The sequence below is a fragment of the Neomonachus schauinslandi genome, chromosome 10, assembly GCF_002201575.2.
Source record: "Neomonachus schauinslandi chromosome 10, ASM220157v2, whole genome shotgun sequence".
NCBI lineage: Eukaryota > Metazoa > Chordata > Mammalia > Carnivora > Phocidae > Neomonachus > Neomonachus schauinslandi.
The window spans coordinates 108,927,272-108,942,040 of NC_058412.1; the positions used below are offsets into that span (position 1 = coordinate 108,927,272).

At 44.3% G+C, this 14,769-nt stretch overlaps 1 protein-coding gene across 1 annotated transcript in view; it reads left to right on the forward strand.

Annotated features, from left to right (window-relative positions):
• The window catches only part of DNAAF9 (dynein axonemal assembly factor 9), a 133,781-nt gene that overhangs the window by 56,797 nt on the left and 62,215 nt on the right, over window positions 1–14,769 (forward strand). Inside the window, exons 11-20 of the mRNA XM_021689141.2 lie at window positions 524–605; window positions 1,593–1,629; window positions 5,017–5,104; window positions 6,334–6,410; window positions 8,142–8,186; window positions 8,571–8,616; window positions 11,226–11,337; window positions 11,893–11,963; window positions 13,099–13,149; window positions 13,715–13,802. Of these exons, the coding sequence (XP_021544816.2) occupies window positions 524–605; window positions 1,593–1,629; window positions 5,017–5,104; window positions 6,334–6,410; window positions 8,142–8,186; window positions 8,571–8,616; window positions 11,226–11,337; window positions 11,893–11,963; window positions 13,099–13,149; window positions 13,715–13,802 (697 nt within the window). The remainder of the gene's footprint in view (window positions 1–523; window positions 606–1,592; window positions 1,630–5,016; window positions 5,105–6,333; window positions 6,411–8,141; window positions 8,187–8,570; window positions 8,617–11,225; window positions 11,338–11,892; window positions 11,964–13,098; window positions 13,150–13,714; window positions 13,803–14,769) is intronic.

A 14,769-nucleotide genomic window follows, 5' to 3' on the forward strand; every position in this document is an offset into this window, starting at 1 on the left:
TTCGGCTCAGGTCATGATCCTGGAGTCCCGGGATCGAGTCCCGCATCAGGCTCCCTGCTCAGCGGGGAGTCTGCTTCTCCCTCCGACCCTCCCCCCTCTCATGTACTCGCTCTCTCTCATTCTCTCTCTCTCAAATAAATAAATAAAATCTTTAAATAAATAAATAAATAAATAAATAAAATCTTTAAAAAAAAAAAAAACACAACATTAAGGGGCACCTGGGTGGCTCCGCCGGGAACTTGCTTCTTCCTCTCCCTCTGCCTGCCTTTCCCCCTACTGTGCGCTCCCTCTCTCTCTCTCTCTCTCTTTCTCTCTCTCAAATAAATAAAATCTTTAAAAAACACACAACACAAAATACTTCTGGAAAAACAATTAAAGGTGATCTTTCCCCCTTTGCCTTTAAAAAATAATAAATCAGCTGCTGGTGAGATAAAATTGATTTCCATTAACTATATAATTTTTGTTTTTCAGCAGTATACACCTAAATCCCTGCTCCTTTTTTACTTTTTTTTCTGACATCTAGGTAGTACAGTGCGTCTCACCAAAGGGACCCCTTGCTTGTTCAAGAACATACTTTTTTGGAGCTACTCACGTTCCTTACTTGGGTAAGTCCCTGTCTGTTGTCATCTCATCAGCTTCCCTAATGAATAATTTCTCCTATGAACTAGAAATGGACTCATAATTTACTGCTTTCCTCAGAAGCTCATGATATCCACTTTGTAAAGGCCTCCCACTCCCTCTCTGATTCCAGATGGAGAGTTGATGCACCTAACACATTTCTCAAAGAATGTATTTCAGGAGGAGTAATTATCAGCTCAACATGTATATAGTCTAACCATGTGTGAGACTGTGTGCTCAGTGTTAGAGGGAAGGCAAAGATGAGTAAGTCCCAGTTGGGGATAGCAGGAGATATGGGCTACAGTGAGAGTTTGGATGAGTCAGCCAGGCACCTGCTGTTCTGGTGAAGCAGGGCCATGGTCAAAGGGTACCTATGAACTGGGAACATTCCCAGGAGCAAGTGCTCCATGCTGCAGGGCCATCCAGAAAGGTTAGGCCCGCTGGGGCTGCCCTTCTTGCTGGGGTAATCAGAAGTTGCAGACATCCAAAGAGACCTAGAGAAGAACCTCTAGAATGAATGAGGATCTCAGCACTGGTCCACAGAGCAGAGTACACCAGAAACCAGGTTTTCACCAGGGTGTTGCTGTATAAGCCGGAAAACTCTGAAAGAAGCATGATAATTAAGGGTCAGCTAATTAAGGAGATGATAAAAGAGTCAGAACTGAGCCTACTTAATTATACGTGATAAATTTAAAAAATTAAAAATAAAGGCAAAAATATTCCAGAGCCTAAGATTCCCCATGTCTTCTCTGGTGTTTAGAGTTGATGCTGAGTGGGTTGTTAAAATCAGTGTCAGGAGTGAAGGTCTAGGAGGATACTGGGAAAAGCTGTTGTGATTGTACTGTATTTAACCCAAAAGGAAAAAAATATATAGTTCTTGACATCTCCTTCGAATTAAGAAATTCTAGCCTCCTCGTGAAGTGTTTGCATGACCCGTGATCTAGTCACACTTAATTCATGGTCCTCTTTCACAGGTGATGAGAATAAGCTGCCCAAGAAAACTGAACAAATGTAAGTCTTCATTTCTATTTTATATTTTCTTTCTCAAAGTTGAGTTACTCAGATATCGTGGCTGTCCCGTCTAACTCCTCTGAGATCAGCAGTGGGTAGGACATTTGGGTGAAGCGGTGAGCAGAGCCATGGTTTCCTAGCCCCTGTCTCTCAGCTTGGAGTCCTGCCAGCTTTGCCATGTGCTCTTCTTTCCAGAATTCAGAGACTTCCTGCCTGCAAACCCATCCATTTTAATGGTGTGATTCTTCTTACTATGTCTTCTACATAATACATTTTTTTTATCAGGGGCTTTCCCCAAAATAAAACATCCTGAAACACATTGGGAGAATCTGTGGGAAACCCCTTCTGGTCTGAGCAGTGTTTCCTCTGGATTTGATTCTTAGGCTTAGGGAATAGAGCTGGGATCTGAACTCAGGCTGTGCAACTTTAAAAAGGTCCTAGTGTTGACTTCGCTCCCCCACATATAACAGGGAACCAAAGATAAGAAATAAACTCATTAATGTTTATGTTAGTCTGCTTGGTTTACGATAACAAAATATCACAGATTGGGTCACTTAAACAGCAGAAATTTATTTTCTCACAATTCTGGAGGCTAGAAGTCCAAGTTCAGTGTATCTTTCTGGGTTTTTAAAAATTATACATTTAGGTTTGGTATAGCTGTAATTAATGTGTATGCAGTTTTTTAGTGTGTGGGTTTTCTACCCTTTAACAAGTCGACCACATTCTCATATGAGTATGGGTATATATAGTCCTGCTTTGTACCTGCTGGTGGTACTTTTTTTTTTTTTAAGAGAGAGCAGGAGTGCACACACGTGAGTGGTGTGGGGAGGGGCAGAGGGAGAGGGAGAAGGAGAGAGAGAATCTTAAGCAGGCTCCACACCCAGCATGGAGCCCAGTATGGGGCTCGATCTCATGACCCTGAGATCATGACCTGAGCCAAAATCAAGAGCCGGATGCTTAACTGACTGCACCACCCAGGCGCCCCTTTCCCTGCTGGTACTTCTGTGCCAGCTGTGCTCAGCCCGGATCATTCTCAACCCTTAGCCATTCTCCTAATCCAAATTCACTCGTGCCCTGCTTCAGGGACTAGTATTGACCAGTGCTTGGGCCTCCATGCAGAGACTTGCTGAATCACAGAGCTGGTGGAACTCGGGCCTGAAGGAGTCCTAGTGAGGGCAACAGCAGCGCCATCCAGGCATGAGTCTCGTGCCTCCCATTCAGGCCATTTTACGAGTCCATAGCGAGGCGGCTTTGCATTCAGCTGGTGTCTAAGGGGTTGTATAGGAGAAGGCCAAGCAGTGGGGAGGCCAAAACATTGCTGGTACTGAGTGATGTCTGAGTCAAGCTGGGTGAGGAAAGGAGGAGGGGCATCTTTATATGTCTTTGGTGTTGGTGTCAAGGTGTGGAGGATTCTGGTCTTACTTGGAAGTGGCCATGCTCATTGTCAGTGTCCCTGCCAGGCCCCTTCCTACCAAGACCTACCCCTCTGTTGTGGCCTAGCCAGCAATCTTCAGGTATGTTGATCCTTGGAGCTGTCATTTTGTTATGTATACTTTTTCTATCTTTTTTTCTTCTACCCAACTCAGATCTCTTACCTAAAATGTAGAGGTGTGGTGCGGGAGCCAAGGAGGAAATTAAAGGAATTGGCAGTGTGACATGGCACAGTAGAAAAGCACCAGCCTGACAGCAGACCTGAAGTCAAGCCTGCCGTTCATTTTCTGTGCCTTGGACGGTTTATTCTACCTCTAGAGGCCCTACTTGCTTCTCCTGTAAGATGAGAGAGTTAGACCAGATCATTTCTGGATTCCTTCCTGCTTTCCAACTCCGGTCACCTTCCTTTACTTGTTACAAGATTCTGAGGAATAAAAATAGACATATTCTTAGGCAAGTCTTTATCAGTTTCTTGCTAGGCACCTTCCCTGCCTTTCAGGGCCTTGTGGATGAACCCCTTCTCTCTGTAATTATCCTGATAAGATCCCAGATCTCTCTCCCCTAAAGTAGTGATTCTCAACCAAGGACAGTTCTTCCTCCAGCCCCACCCCCAGGGACCTTTGACAATGTCTGGAGACATTTTTGTTATCCCAACTGGGGGTACTATTGGCATCTAATGGATAGAGGCCAAGGGTGTTGCTGAACATCCTGTAGTGCACAGGAAAGACCCCAGGACAAAGAATTATCTGACCCAAAATGCTGAGATTGAAAATTTCTGCTTAAGGGGAACCAGTGTTGGATTTTGGATTTTCTAGGGACCTTCATAACAGTCCCAGTCTGGCGAAGGAAGAAACCTTCTTATAATCACTTTGGGAAGTGAGAAGTCTAAGAGAAAGGGCAGGATTGGCGAGCAAGGAGCTTTAGGAAGGGAATGTTTGCCCTCAGAAACACACTCTATTCTCTTGTTGAGGTAAGCTGCTTGGAAAGTGGTGTGCAGCTGGTAATTTAAATTTAAGTGGAGCTCTCTTCTCCTCTGAGGTAATCTCCTTTGCTCCTGAGGTCTCCCACCCTGAGGTTCCAGTAGCAGCCTGCCCTTAGTAAGCCTGGGAGGAGATGATATGAAGGTGTGGTGTGGTTGGTCCCGAAAAAGCAGAAAGTCTGTACCAAGACACTGAAGGGATTCAGGCTCCTGACATAGAGGGGCTAGGTAGCCTGCAGAGTTCTCTTCTGTTTGATCACAAACAGGGAGGGTTGGTCTTCTGAGCAGAGCTGGCTTTTCTTATGATAGTTTTATAAGAGCAAAGTATAGGGATACCTGGATGGCACAGTTGGTTAAGAGTCTCACTCTTGGTTTCAGCTCAGGTCATGATCTCAGGATCATGAGATCAAGTCCCACATCAGGCTCTGCGCTCAACGCAGAGATTCTCTCTCTCCCTCTCCCACTGCCCCTCCCCCTACTCATTCTCTCTCTCTCTCTCTCTCTCTAAAACGAAAAAATAAATATATATTTTTAAAAAGCTCTACAAAACTTAAAAAAAAAAGGAGCAAAGTATAAGTCACGTGGGGCACATGGCTTTTAAAAGGTTTAGAAATCAGCAGTGCCTGGGTGGCTCAGTTGGTTAAGCATCCAACTCTTGGTTTCGGCTCAGGTGATGATCTCAGGATCCTGGGATCAAGCCCTGAGTCAGGCTCCATGCCCAGCAGGGAGTCAGCTTGAGATTCTGTCTCTCTCTCTTTGCCCCTCCCCACACTCCCCCATGAACGCACACACTTTCTCTCTCTTTGAAATAATAAATAAATAAATCTTTATAAAAGGTTTAGAAATCAATGAGTTCCGTTTTTGCACTTTTCTCATTCTTTTTAAAAATCAGTTCCTTAGGGAATGTCATTTATGTGCGTGCAGCTTTTGTTGAAACCTTGTGATGCTATAGTTAACCCCTGTCTTTTGTTCTAAAGTAGGCTCTTGTCCCAGGTGTACACTGCTGTTATACAGGCTGTTTTGGCTGGCATTGCATGTTATGCTAAAACTTCCAGTCTAACAAAGGTAATTTAAACACCACGTTTCTCTTTCCTTAGTAGTAATTTCAGTGTAAACCGTCCTATCTGTCTGTTTTGGCTTTGGACACCTGGTAGTAGTCAGTTTTGTGCGAGTTTGACCCTAAGTGGAGCTGACACCAGACAAAGAGGTGCCTGGAGAGTGCCGAGCTTCTGCTGCCTGTGACTGAACTGCCCTTGTCCTAGGAATGACCGCTAATCAGCACTTCTTTGTAGATATCCGGTTGTGTTAAAGAAAAATCATTCTGTAGCATACTGTTTTACTTACTAGCTTTTTTTTTTTAATTTATATTTATTTATTTATTTTACTAGCTTTTTAAAAAGCTTTTTTAAAGTTAAAAAATAAAGAAAAATATAGATTTTTCTACTGTGAATTTAATAAAGTTAGGTAAGTTTGTCTTGAGCTACATAGTGTGATTTCCTATAATGTTTAAAAAAAAAAAAACAACTAAAAATTAGAAAAACTGACTTGCCTTTCCTAGACAAGCACATGTGTTCTCGTTCTCTGACCGTTCTCTTCCTTGCTGTTTTGCGGTTAACCTGCCCTGCTGAGTTGGATTCCTATATCTGACCCAGTAAGGAGAGGAGAAGAGTCGGCTTGATGCCTCCCAATGCCAATAGGACCTTTCCTGAAAGAAGCCATTTGACATTGGAAAGGTTGTGTATGATGTAGATACCAGAGAGACTGTAGCCGTAGTCACCAGCTCCCGGCCATCTCCCCTCCTCACTGAACTTGAATCCCGGGTACAACTTGGGATTTCTCAGCCCTTTAGCTGAAGGCTTATACAATATCAGTTCCCACACTTTTCTTTTTTAACTGATCTTTTGTAAATGTAGGTATTCTAATATTCTTAGCATCTGGCAGAAACTCCAAGGGCAGTAGTCCCTCCCCCAGGGCCAAGGGAGAGGGGAGGAAACCCTTTTCCAGACCTCACAATGGCATCATCCCTGCTGGTTATAGTTCCCGGCAGATCAGGTTCCAATGCCCACCTGCCTGAATGAAGTGTTTCTTGTGAACCCAGCCCAAAGAAAGCAGGCACCTGTTTCCCTTAACACAATGTTTTCACTTTGATCTATTGATGTATACAAAGCAGTTGTGTAGGGGGGAGGGGCACAGTGTTCTCCTGGCCAAATGTTAGAAGAGTGCTTCCTATCAGTGATGTGTACTCTTTCCTGCTGTGAAAGCTAATTGTCTCTGTTTTGTCATTGCTTTTGCAGGCAAAGGAGGTAGCTGAGCAGACCCTGGGATCTGGGTTAGATTCCTTTGAGTTGATGCAGTTTAAGGCAGCCCTACGGTAAGCAATGGAAGCAATGGAAGCAATGGCTGCTATTTTCTATAAGGAATTATTTTTAATTTTTTTTTTTATAAAGACCCTTTTCTGTCTTGTATTTGATATTCCATCTTCCCTCTGAGAAATTTTCCAGTAAAATAAGGGAATATCTGAAAGAGAAACATTCATGATCAGGGCTTTGAGAGGACAAGCAGCCAAAGATGGAGGAACTGTAAGAGAAAGAGTCAGGCACATTTCCTGATGCCAGAATGGGAGGCAGATCAATGGCAGAAACATCAGAGACCTGAAGGACCCAGGTTTAGGGGTTAGAAAGGTGAAGTGGGGACATGAGGGGTGAAGTTTGTTAGGGTCAGGGTCCCTGGCCACATAGAGACAGTCCCTGCTTAGGAGAGCCTGGCGCTGGGCCTCCGATGCCTCTCAGGTAATAGACACCCGGAGCCTGGCCTTGTCTCAGGGGCTAGACGCTCTGGGAATCGGACTTGCTGGCAGTCCAACCATCATACTACATCTGGCACATCACAGGGGCCCTCTGTGTGGTCTGTGTCCATAGCTAAACTTTCATGAACCCAGTCCACCTAACCCTCCACCTGTCCTGTATGAGGACCACTAGGTGCACTTTTTTGGGGAATTTTTTTAGAACACTTACGGGATGTGCCCTGTGGTGCCTCAGCTCCATGCCCCATGTTCTCTTACATCTACAGCCCTGAATAGTAAGAAAGAACATTGAAAAAGGTAAGTCAGTCAGTTGATCTAACAAGAATTCTATTGCTGCAGCTCCAGGAGCGGAGGAAAGAGCCAGATCTTTTTGGTGCAAGCCTTCAGGCCTCTTTCCTCTGGGTCTTCTGGATCTTGTAGCTCTGGCCATGAGAGGAGAGGGAGAGAAGAAATTTGTTTCCTTAAGGCCTTGCTCTGGCCTGGACTATCTATTCCTGGCAGACCTGAGTTTGAGGAAGCTCCTTTGCTTTCCAGCTGTGTGACTTCGGGCAAGACAAGGAGCTCTCTACATCTGTTTCCTTGTCTTCCCACCATGCAGAGTGACTAAGCATATAAATGTTAGCTGCTGTCACATGGGGGTCTTCTGTCACCATGGACATGGCGGGCATTGTCATTCCCTTCCTCCTCTCTTCCAGAGCTTTGTGTAGGCCACTCAGCCTTTCCAGGGCAGGCCACCTTTCCATCCCAAAGCCTTTTAGGCCTGGGCATACCTCTCTAGCTGGAGGAAGGAACAAGAAAAGAATACCAGGCAATGGGAGGAGCATCTCCCAGGGCCAGCCCTCCCATCTGGAGCCCCCCTCCCTTCTCTCCACAAGGTCACTTCACTGAGTACCCTCACACTACATCAGATTAGCAAATCATCTCCTGAGAGGAACACAAGACTTGGCCTCTATTTGGGCTCTGAGCGGGGATGGCAGCTTGACCCAAAGGTAGTAAAGAAAAGGAGGATCGGGACAATATGTCCCAGCTGTGGGGCAGGGGGCCATGGGCCAGTAGAGGATCTTCCCAGTCTGCAGTAAACAACAGTTCTGGCACATGGTTCTCTCCTGCTGTGTCAAGCCAGCCATGAGAATCTGCACAGAGGCAGAGCTGTGACTGGAGTCAGGTGCTGGCCCCGCACTTGGCACATGTGCCATGAGGGCCGAGCACAGGTGCAGTACAGCAGCAGGTGTCTGGGGGGTGGCCAGCGGTATGGTTAGCAAGAACAGACTGACTTTTTATTTTGTTGTGGGTCTACAGCTCCAAGACGGCTTTTCATATCCATGCTGTGAATAATCAGGGAAGGTAAGTGTGTGTTTGTCATGCATGCTCATTTGGGGCAAGTTTTAGGAAGAAAAAGAGAAGATAGGCTATCTTGTAACTGCTGATGTGGGTGGTCTTCTTAGAGTTCTACACGTGGCAATGACATCATGCCAGGATTGGGCCTGGGACTGGCTATACTCAGCTGAGACCCCCCTATATCCTGAGTGCTTCGCACTGAAAGACTGAGGCATGGGAGTAAATGGTGGACCTTATTCCTTCCAGTGGCCTATGTACTAAATCTGCATACATGTAACCCAGTGCTTTGAAAAGCCCTGAAAGAAATCTGGGTCTGTGGGTTGCTGCCAAGTTGAGAAAAGAGAGCATTGTAAATGTAATATGTGTTTCTCCTGTCTCTTCCTCTTCCAGGATTATGCCTCTGGACAGTGAAGATAGCTTATACTTCGTGAAGACGGTAAGCAGAGCTGTTACAAGTCAGCTGGCAGGGAGTGGCCTATAGAGGGACATCTGCAAGGGGTGAGACAGGAGTAGGTGGGAGTCTTGGGCAGTCTGTCCCTGAAAAAACTGGTCTCTTCTCAGGAGGGTTTCAGCTGCAGCTGTGATGAACCTGTGATTTTGAGGGTGCCCAGGCAGCTGTACCAGGCCCGCATCATATCCCGTGCCTCAGCTTCCCAGGGCCCAGAGTCTTATCTGGGGGTTGGGAGAGACACTTCTTCCTAAGGTTAGGAAGGCTTCCTCCAAGTGACTGAGACTGCTCTGACCTCATGTGGAAATGTGAGCTGAGGACAAGCCTGCCTCAACACAGACTGATGAGTTTTCAGTGGATTCTCTGTGTTCCAGGGCCTGAGTTGATGCCCTTAACAGGGGTCTGTGAAAATAAATTAAAAAACTGGGGGCCTAAGTCTCCAGTGAAGTGGGTAGTCAGAGCAGAACTTTCCAACCCATTTGCTGGAGGCACCCTGATGGGACAAGGGCATGGTTTAGAGATGCAGAAATATTGGTCCCTAGGTGGGCTGGCTGGCATGGCCTGGGGGAGCAGAGTTTCTAGACCAGTTGCTCCTGGTCACAAGCCAAGTTCTCCATTTAGCCCAGTGCATCCTGATGTGCAGAAGATTGGCAAGCAGTGCATGAGAGGATGGTAGCTATCCAGCCAAGATGCTGGTTGCAGTATATGTGGGCACAGATTACACCTTGGTCTGTTCTGTGGCTACTGCCTGAGTCTTAATTCCAGTGAGCTTTTGGTCACCAGGAACTTGGTGTGCAGGTGTGGATGACTCAGTGCAAATGCATGCCCACCGCCATCACCAGTGGAAAAGCAATAGTGTTATCTCATCTACAGAGTAGTACAACAAGAGTAACTTTTTAAGGTTGTGAGTAATTTCTCTCTTTATAATGTGTCTGCTCCCTGTATCTGTCAGCATTTTGTGTTGATGCTCATTTAGAACTAAGAGACTTTATTGTGACATCATTAAGATCCTAGGAGGTGCTTTCTGATAATAGGTGATAGTACTTTATCTCCTTGCCAGACCGTAAGCCCTGATTGCTCTATTTAGATTCCTCTGCAGTGCTCTGGAAGGTCCTTTGCACAATAGAAGGTAATCAGGAGTCCAGTGGAATCACACTATTGTGTTAAGTATGCATTCAGCAGCCACTAATGAAATAGGAAAGAAGAGAGAGAAAGTTGTTGTTTTCTGTCCAAATCCTGTCCTCCTTTCCAAGTAGAGATGAAGTTCTGCCTTTTAATTTTCTCTCTCCTCTTCCTCAATATTAGAAGCCTAGTATAAAAGTAAAGTATTGGGTATAACCCACTGGATTGTCTTCCTGTTTGATCTGGAAACCAAAGCAGGGTTCCCACTGTCAATTAAGAGAGACCATGCAACCCAGGAAGGTTTTGTGTCTTCACATGTTAAAAATTCTTTGAAGCAGATTTAGGAAAAAAAAAAACTCCCAGTTGTCAGGCTTAATCAGAAAGTTAACTAAAATATAAAAGCCTACCTGTCACTTTTGTACATCCTTTTTTCATGACAACATGAGAAATTAACCACTTTGGCTTTAACTGTGTTTTTTTCTCAACTCTTCTGCCTTCCTTTTGTATTTGGGAATCTAGCAATTTCTTCAAGAGCCCTATGTATTTTGTCTCTGTCCTGAGCCTAGAACAGGGGTCCCAGCCTAGGATAACAATGTATGAAAATGGGCTCTGTTTCAGGAACTCTGCACCTGGCCATTCAGCAACATCAGGCCAGGAGGAGACAGGACCTGAGAAGGCTCATTGTGCTACTCATCCCATGTCCCTCACCAGATCTTCAGTCATTCCAGACCCTGGCTCTGGCTTATACCATTTTCTGCATTTCTTCTGCTAGATTTTCCCCCAAAATTGTTCTGTTTTCTTTAGTTTTAACATAAATTAGGGCTTGTTTATCAGCCATTCGAGAGCTCTTTCTGTGTTGCTCCAGTTTTTTTTTTCCAGCCTACTGAAGCCTCTCTTTTTATTTGTCTTGCCATAAAAGCTTAAATAGTTTTCTTTCAATTTTCTTGGTACTGAAAGAAGCATTTGTAGGTATTGACATGTATCCAGAAATATCAATGAAGACGTGTAATGAATGAATGACCGCCTTCCCAGACTTGTTCAGAACTTGAGCCCAAACCAAAGAAGGAGTTGGTGAGCATGTGCATGTGCCAGGATGCGAAGAGTATATGAGTGTACAAAGCCTGGAAGAAACACCTCCAACTCTGAGAAGCCAGGGCCTCATCACAATTAGGAAGGAAGGCTGTTATCTTAGGAAAGATAAGCAATTTGAGGGAATTTATAGAAACATAAAAATACTCCTGTGGCCCAAGTGTATCTCTGATGCAGAAGCAGTTGCAAGGAAGCATGGGTGATGCTGAAGTCCTCTCCTTGGTCCTGAGATGTAGTTCAGAATAACTTGAGTTTTCCTTAGAAACTCTGGAGTATTCTGTCAAAATGTGCCTTAGAGCAGTATTTTGTGGTCTGTTTCTTAAGGGTCTCTCCTTGGAAGTTTAAGACTGACAACTGGCCTAACTCTGTTTTCTCATTTGATACAGGCTTGTATGACTGTATATGACATTCCTGACTTACTGGGAGGAAGGGGGTGCTTAGGGTCTGTGGTCTTCTCAGAATCCTTTTTGACGTCTCAGATCTTGGTTAAAGAAAAGGGTAAGTGTTTATAAGGTCTTTAGAAAGCAAAACTTGAGTTGTTTTTGTTTGTTTTGGCAAAATAAGTTATAGATATAGTTTCATAGTTTTTATGTATACATAAATCATAATATATAATAATATGTTATTAATTATAACATTATCTTCACACACACACACACATATGTATATGAGAATATGTACAGCCTCACTGGTAGTCAGGAAGAAGCAATTTGAAATAATAATTAGATCCTTTTTTTCACCCTTGTACTACCTTGATAAAAATTAAAAATATAGATAAAAAGGATTAATTCCCAGGACTCTCCATTTAAATGAGTGTTTCTAGTTGTTGTAAAAAAAATAATAAGAGTTAATCACGTGGGGAAACCTTCCTCCCTCCCCTCACTAGTCTCCCTGTTCCCAGATGAGGAAGTTTTCAATTTCTGAGGGCACAAGATTTTGTATACTACTAAGAGGAGCCATCGCTCCTGAGAAAGGAAGGGGTGTTAGTTTGGGGGCCTACAAGGTGGGCTCCGGTAGTGGGCAGTAACTGGCATGTCTGTGGTCTTCCTGCAGATGGCACTGTTACCACAGAAACCAGCTTCATAGTCCTGACAGCCGCCATACCCAGATTCTGCTCCTGGCTGGTTAGTGTCATTCATCCGGTGTAAGTGGACTTAAATGTGGAGAAATCAGGAAGAATATTTGAGGAAGAGCCTCTTCATTGGGTCCCTGGTGGGATGTCAGCTCCTAAACTAGCTACTGTTCAGGAATGGAAGTTTTTATCTCAGCTCTTTTTCTTTATACAAATGAATCTAGTTTCTTTAACTCTCTCCTAAACTTGGGAAAGTGCCAAAAGAAGTGAACTAAGTGATTTGGGTCCCTGTTAAATTATGAAAGGAAGAAATTAAACCTTCATTTTACAGATGAGGACACTAAGGCTTAGAAATTGACCAACCTGTCCAGAGTCACACAGATAGTGAGGAGTAGATCATGTGGCTCCCTTCTCTGGTCAGAATGGTTGCTGCTGAGTATTTACAGCAGTCTTTCTACACATAGAAGGGTTCCATCTTCATCTGTGGGAGTTGGTCTAAAACTCTCGTGCCTTGGGACACAAAGTATGATAGCAATGAGTCTAATAATGGTCTAAGTACCTATTTTAAAATCTTTATATTCTGTTTCTATAATTCTTTTTTTTTTTCTTTTTTTAAAGATTTTTATTTATTTGACAGAGAGAGACATAGCGAGAGAGGGAACACAAGCAGGGGGAGTGAGAGAGGGAGAAGCAGGCTTCCCGCAGAGCAGGGAGCCCGATGCAGGGCTCTATCCCAGGACCCTGGGAGACGTAAGGCAGACGCTTAACGACTGAGCCACCCAGGCACCGCTGTTTCTATAATTCTGATGTGAACAGAGAAGAACAAGAATCATCCTCTAACATGAATACATATAAATGAGAACACATTATTATGTTCTCTTCCCTTTATCCTTACAAAGGATTCTCTGAAGTGAAATGTAAGTGGAGACTAAGACATCATTTCCACATCTTGTACGCTCATTTAGCTGGACCTCAGGTCCCAGGGAGAGAGAGAGCCCTCCAGGGCCTTGGGCTCTGAGCCTTGATGACCAGTAGCCAGCCCGGCTCTGCCAGCCATCAGGGCCTCAGAACACAGGATTTGGTGGAGGGACTGCCCAGTCTCCTGGAAATGTTGAACATGGGAGAGACCTAGGAGAGTTTTGCCCTTGAAGTAGGAAACTGAACACTTGTATTCCTTTTGGACACAGGTAGAAGATAATGAAGTAAAATTATCTGAGAAAACCCAGCAAGCAGTGAAGGTAAGCAGCCTTCTTATCCTCAGTGTTAACATTGTATCAAAATGAAATGTAAACAGTTTATGAAGATAACTAGAATATTTCATTTTAGGTCTAATCTGAAGAATATGTTCCTCTTTGTCTCAATTCCTGTTTGCATTCTTCCCCTCCCAGCAGAGCTTTAGAAATAACCATTTAATGGGGTACACAGAGGGATTTGTTCTGCCATTTTGGCCTTTTGATGTGTTTTTTTTAATCTCCCAGTACTATTAAAAGCAGATCTCAGATTGGCCTAGACATATAGAACTGAGAGGTCAAGGCTTTAGGCCAAGAAGAGCTGCTTCCAGTTGCTAGAAATCCACTGCGAGATGAACACGCATAGCAGGCTTTGGTCCCTGGACTCGGAGAGGACCTTACAAGTTAAAAATGCCTGTAACATGACAAAGAGCTAGGCTGCCAAAGGCATGGAAGAAGTTGGGTCTATGTGAGGCTGACTAAGCAGCTTTTGTAGACAGACAAACGGGCAGGACTTTTGATTCTGTGAAAATTTATGCTGTAAATTGTCTGCTCTTTGTGATTGTTTTTAAAGGGGGATGCCTGTTTCCTGGGTACTTTTCTAACAGGAGGAGAAGGAGCATATCTTTATTCCAGCAATCCACATTCTTGGCCTGAGGAAGGTGAGCCAGCTATTACTTTTCTTTTCTTTTTTTTTTTTTAACATTTTATTTATTATTTGAGACACAGAGATAGAGAGAGCATGAGCAGGGAGCGAGACAGAGGGAGAGGGAGAAGCAGGCTCCCCGCTGAGCCAGGAGCCCGACGTGGGGCTCGATCCCAGGACCCCGGGATCAGGACCTGAGCCGAAGGCAGACACTTAACCATCTGAGCCACCCAGGCGCCCCTGGCTATTACTTTTCTATTCTCAACTGTGTCTGGATCCCTCTTTGCAAGTATTGGCATGGATGTTGTGATTAGTAATGCATCTGATATTTGAAAAGACTTGTTGGTGTAGAAGTGTTTTCTTATGGCTTTTCTCCTTTTATCCATCCATTTTGCAGATGAAGAAACTTGTGCTAGGAAGGGATGGCCCCAGAACCACAGTCTGGTCCTCTTCTTACCGCCTGAGGATTGTTCTCAGAATAGGCTGGAGCGGCAGCGTGTCCAGAAATAGAATTTGTGGACCTAAACAAGTCTGGATTCATTTTCTATTGCTGTATAACAAATTACCACAAATTTAGTAGCTTAAAACACACATTTACTATTTCACAGTTCTGTAAGTCAGAAGTCTAGGTAGACTTGGCTGGATTCATGTTAGGTTCTCTGAAGTTAAGGTGTCAGTCAGACTAGGCTCTTTTCTGGAGACTCTGGGGAAGAATTCATTCCCAAACTCATTTAGATTATCAGCAGAATTCAGTTCTTTCTGATTGTAGGACTGAGGTCCCCATCTTATTGCTAGCTGTCAGCCAGGACCATGCTTAGCTCCTTCTCCCAGAGGTCCCTGCCCTGTGACAGCCCTCCCCCATCTCAGCAATGAAACCTCCCTTATGTTGTTGAATCTCTCTTACCCTTTGGATCTGTCTTAATTCCTTTTCTATACCAGCCAGAGAAAACTCTGCTTATAAAGAACTGCTTGTGATTAGAGGA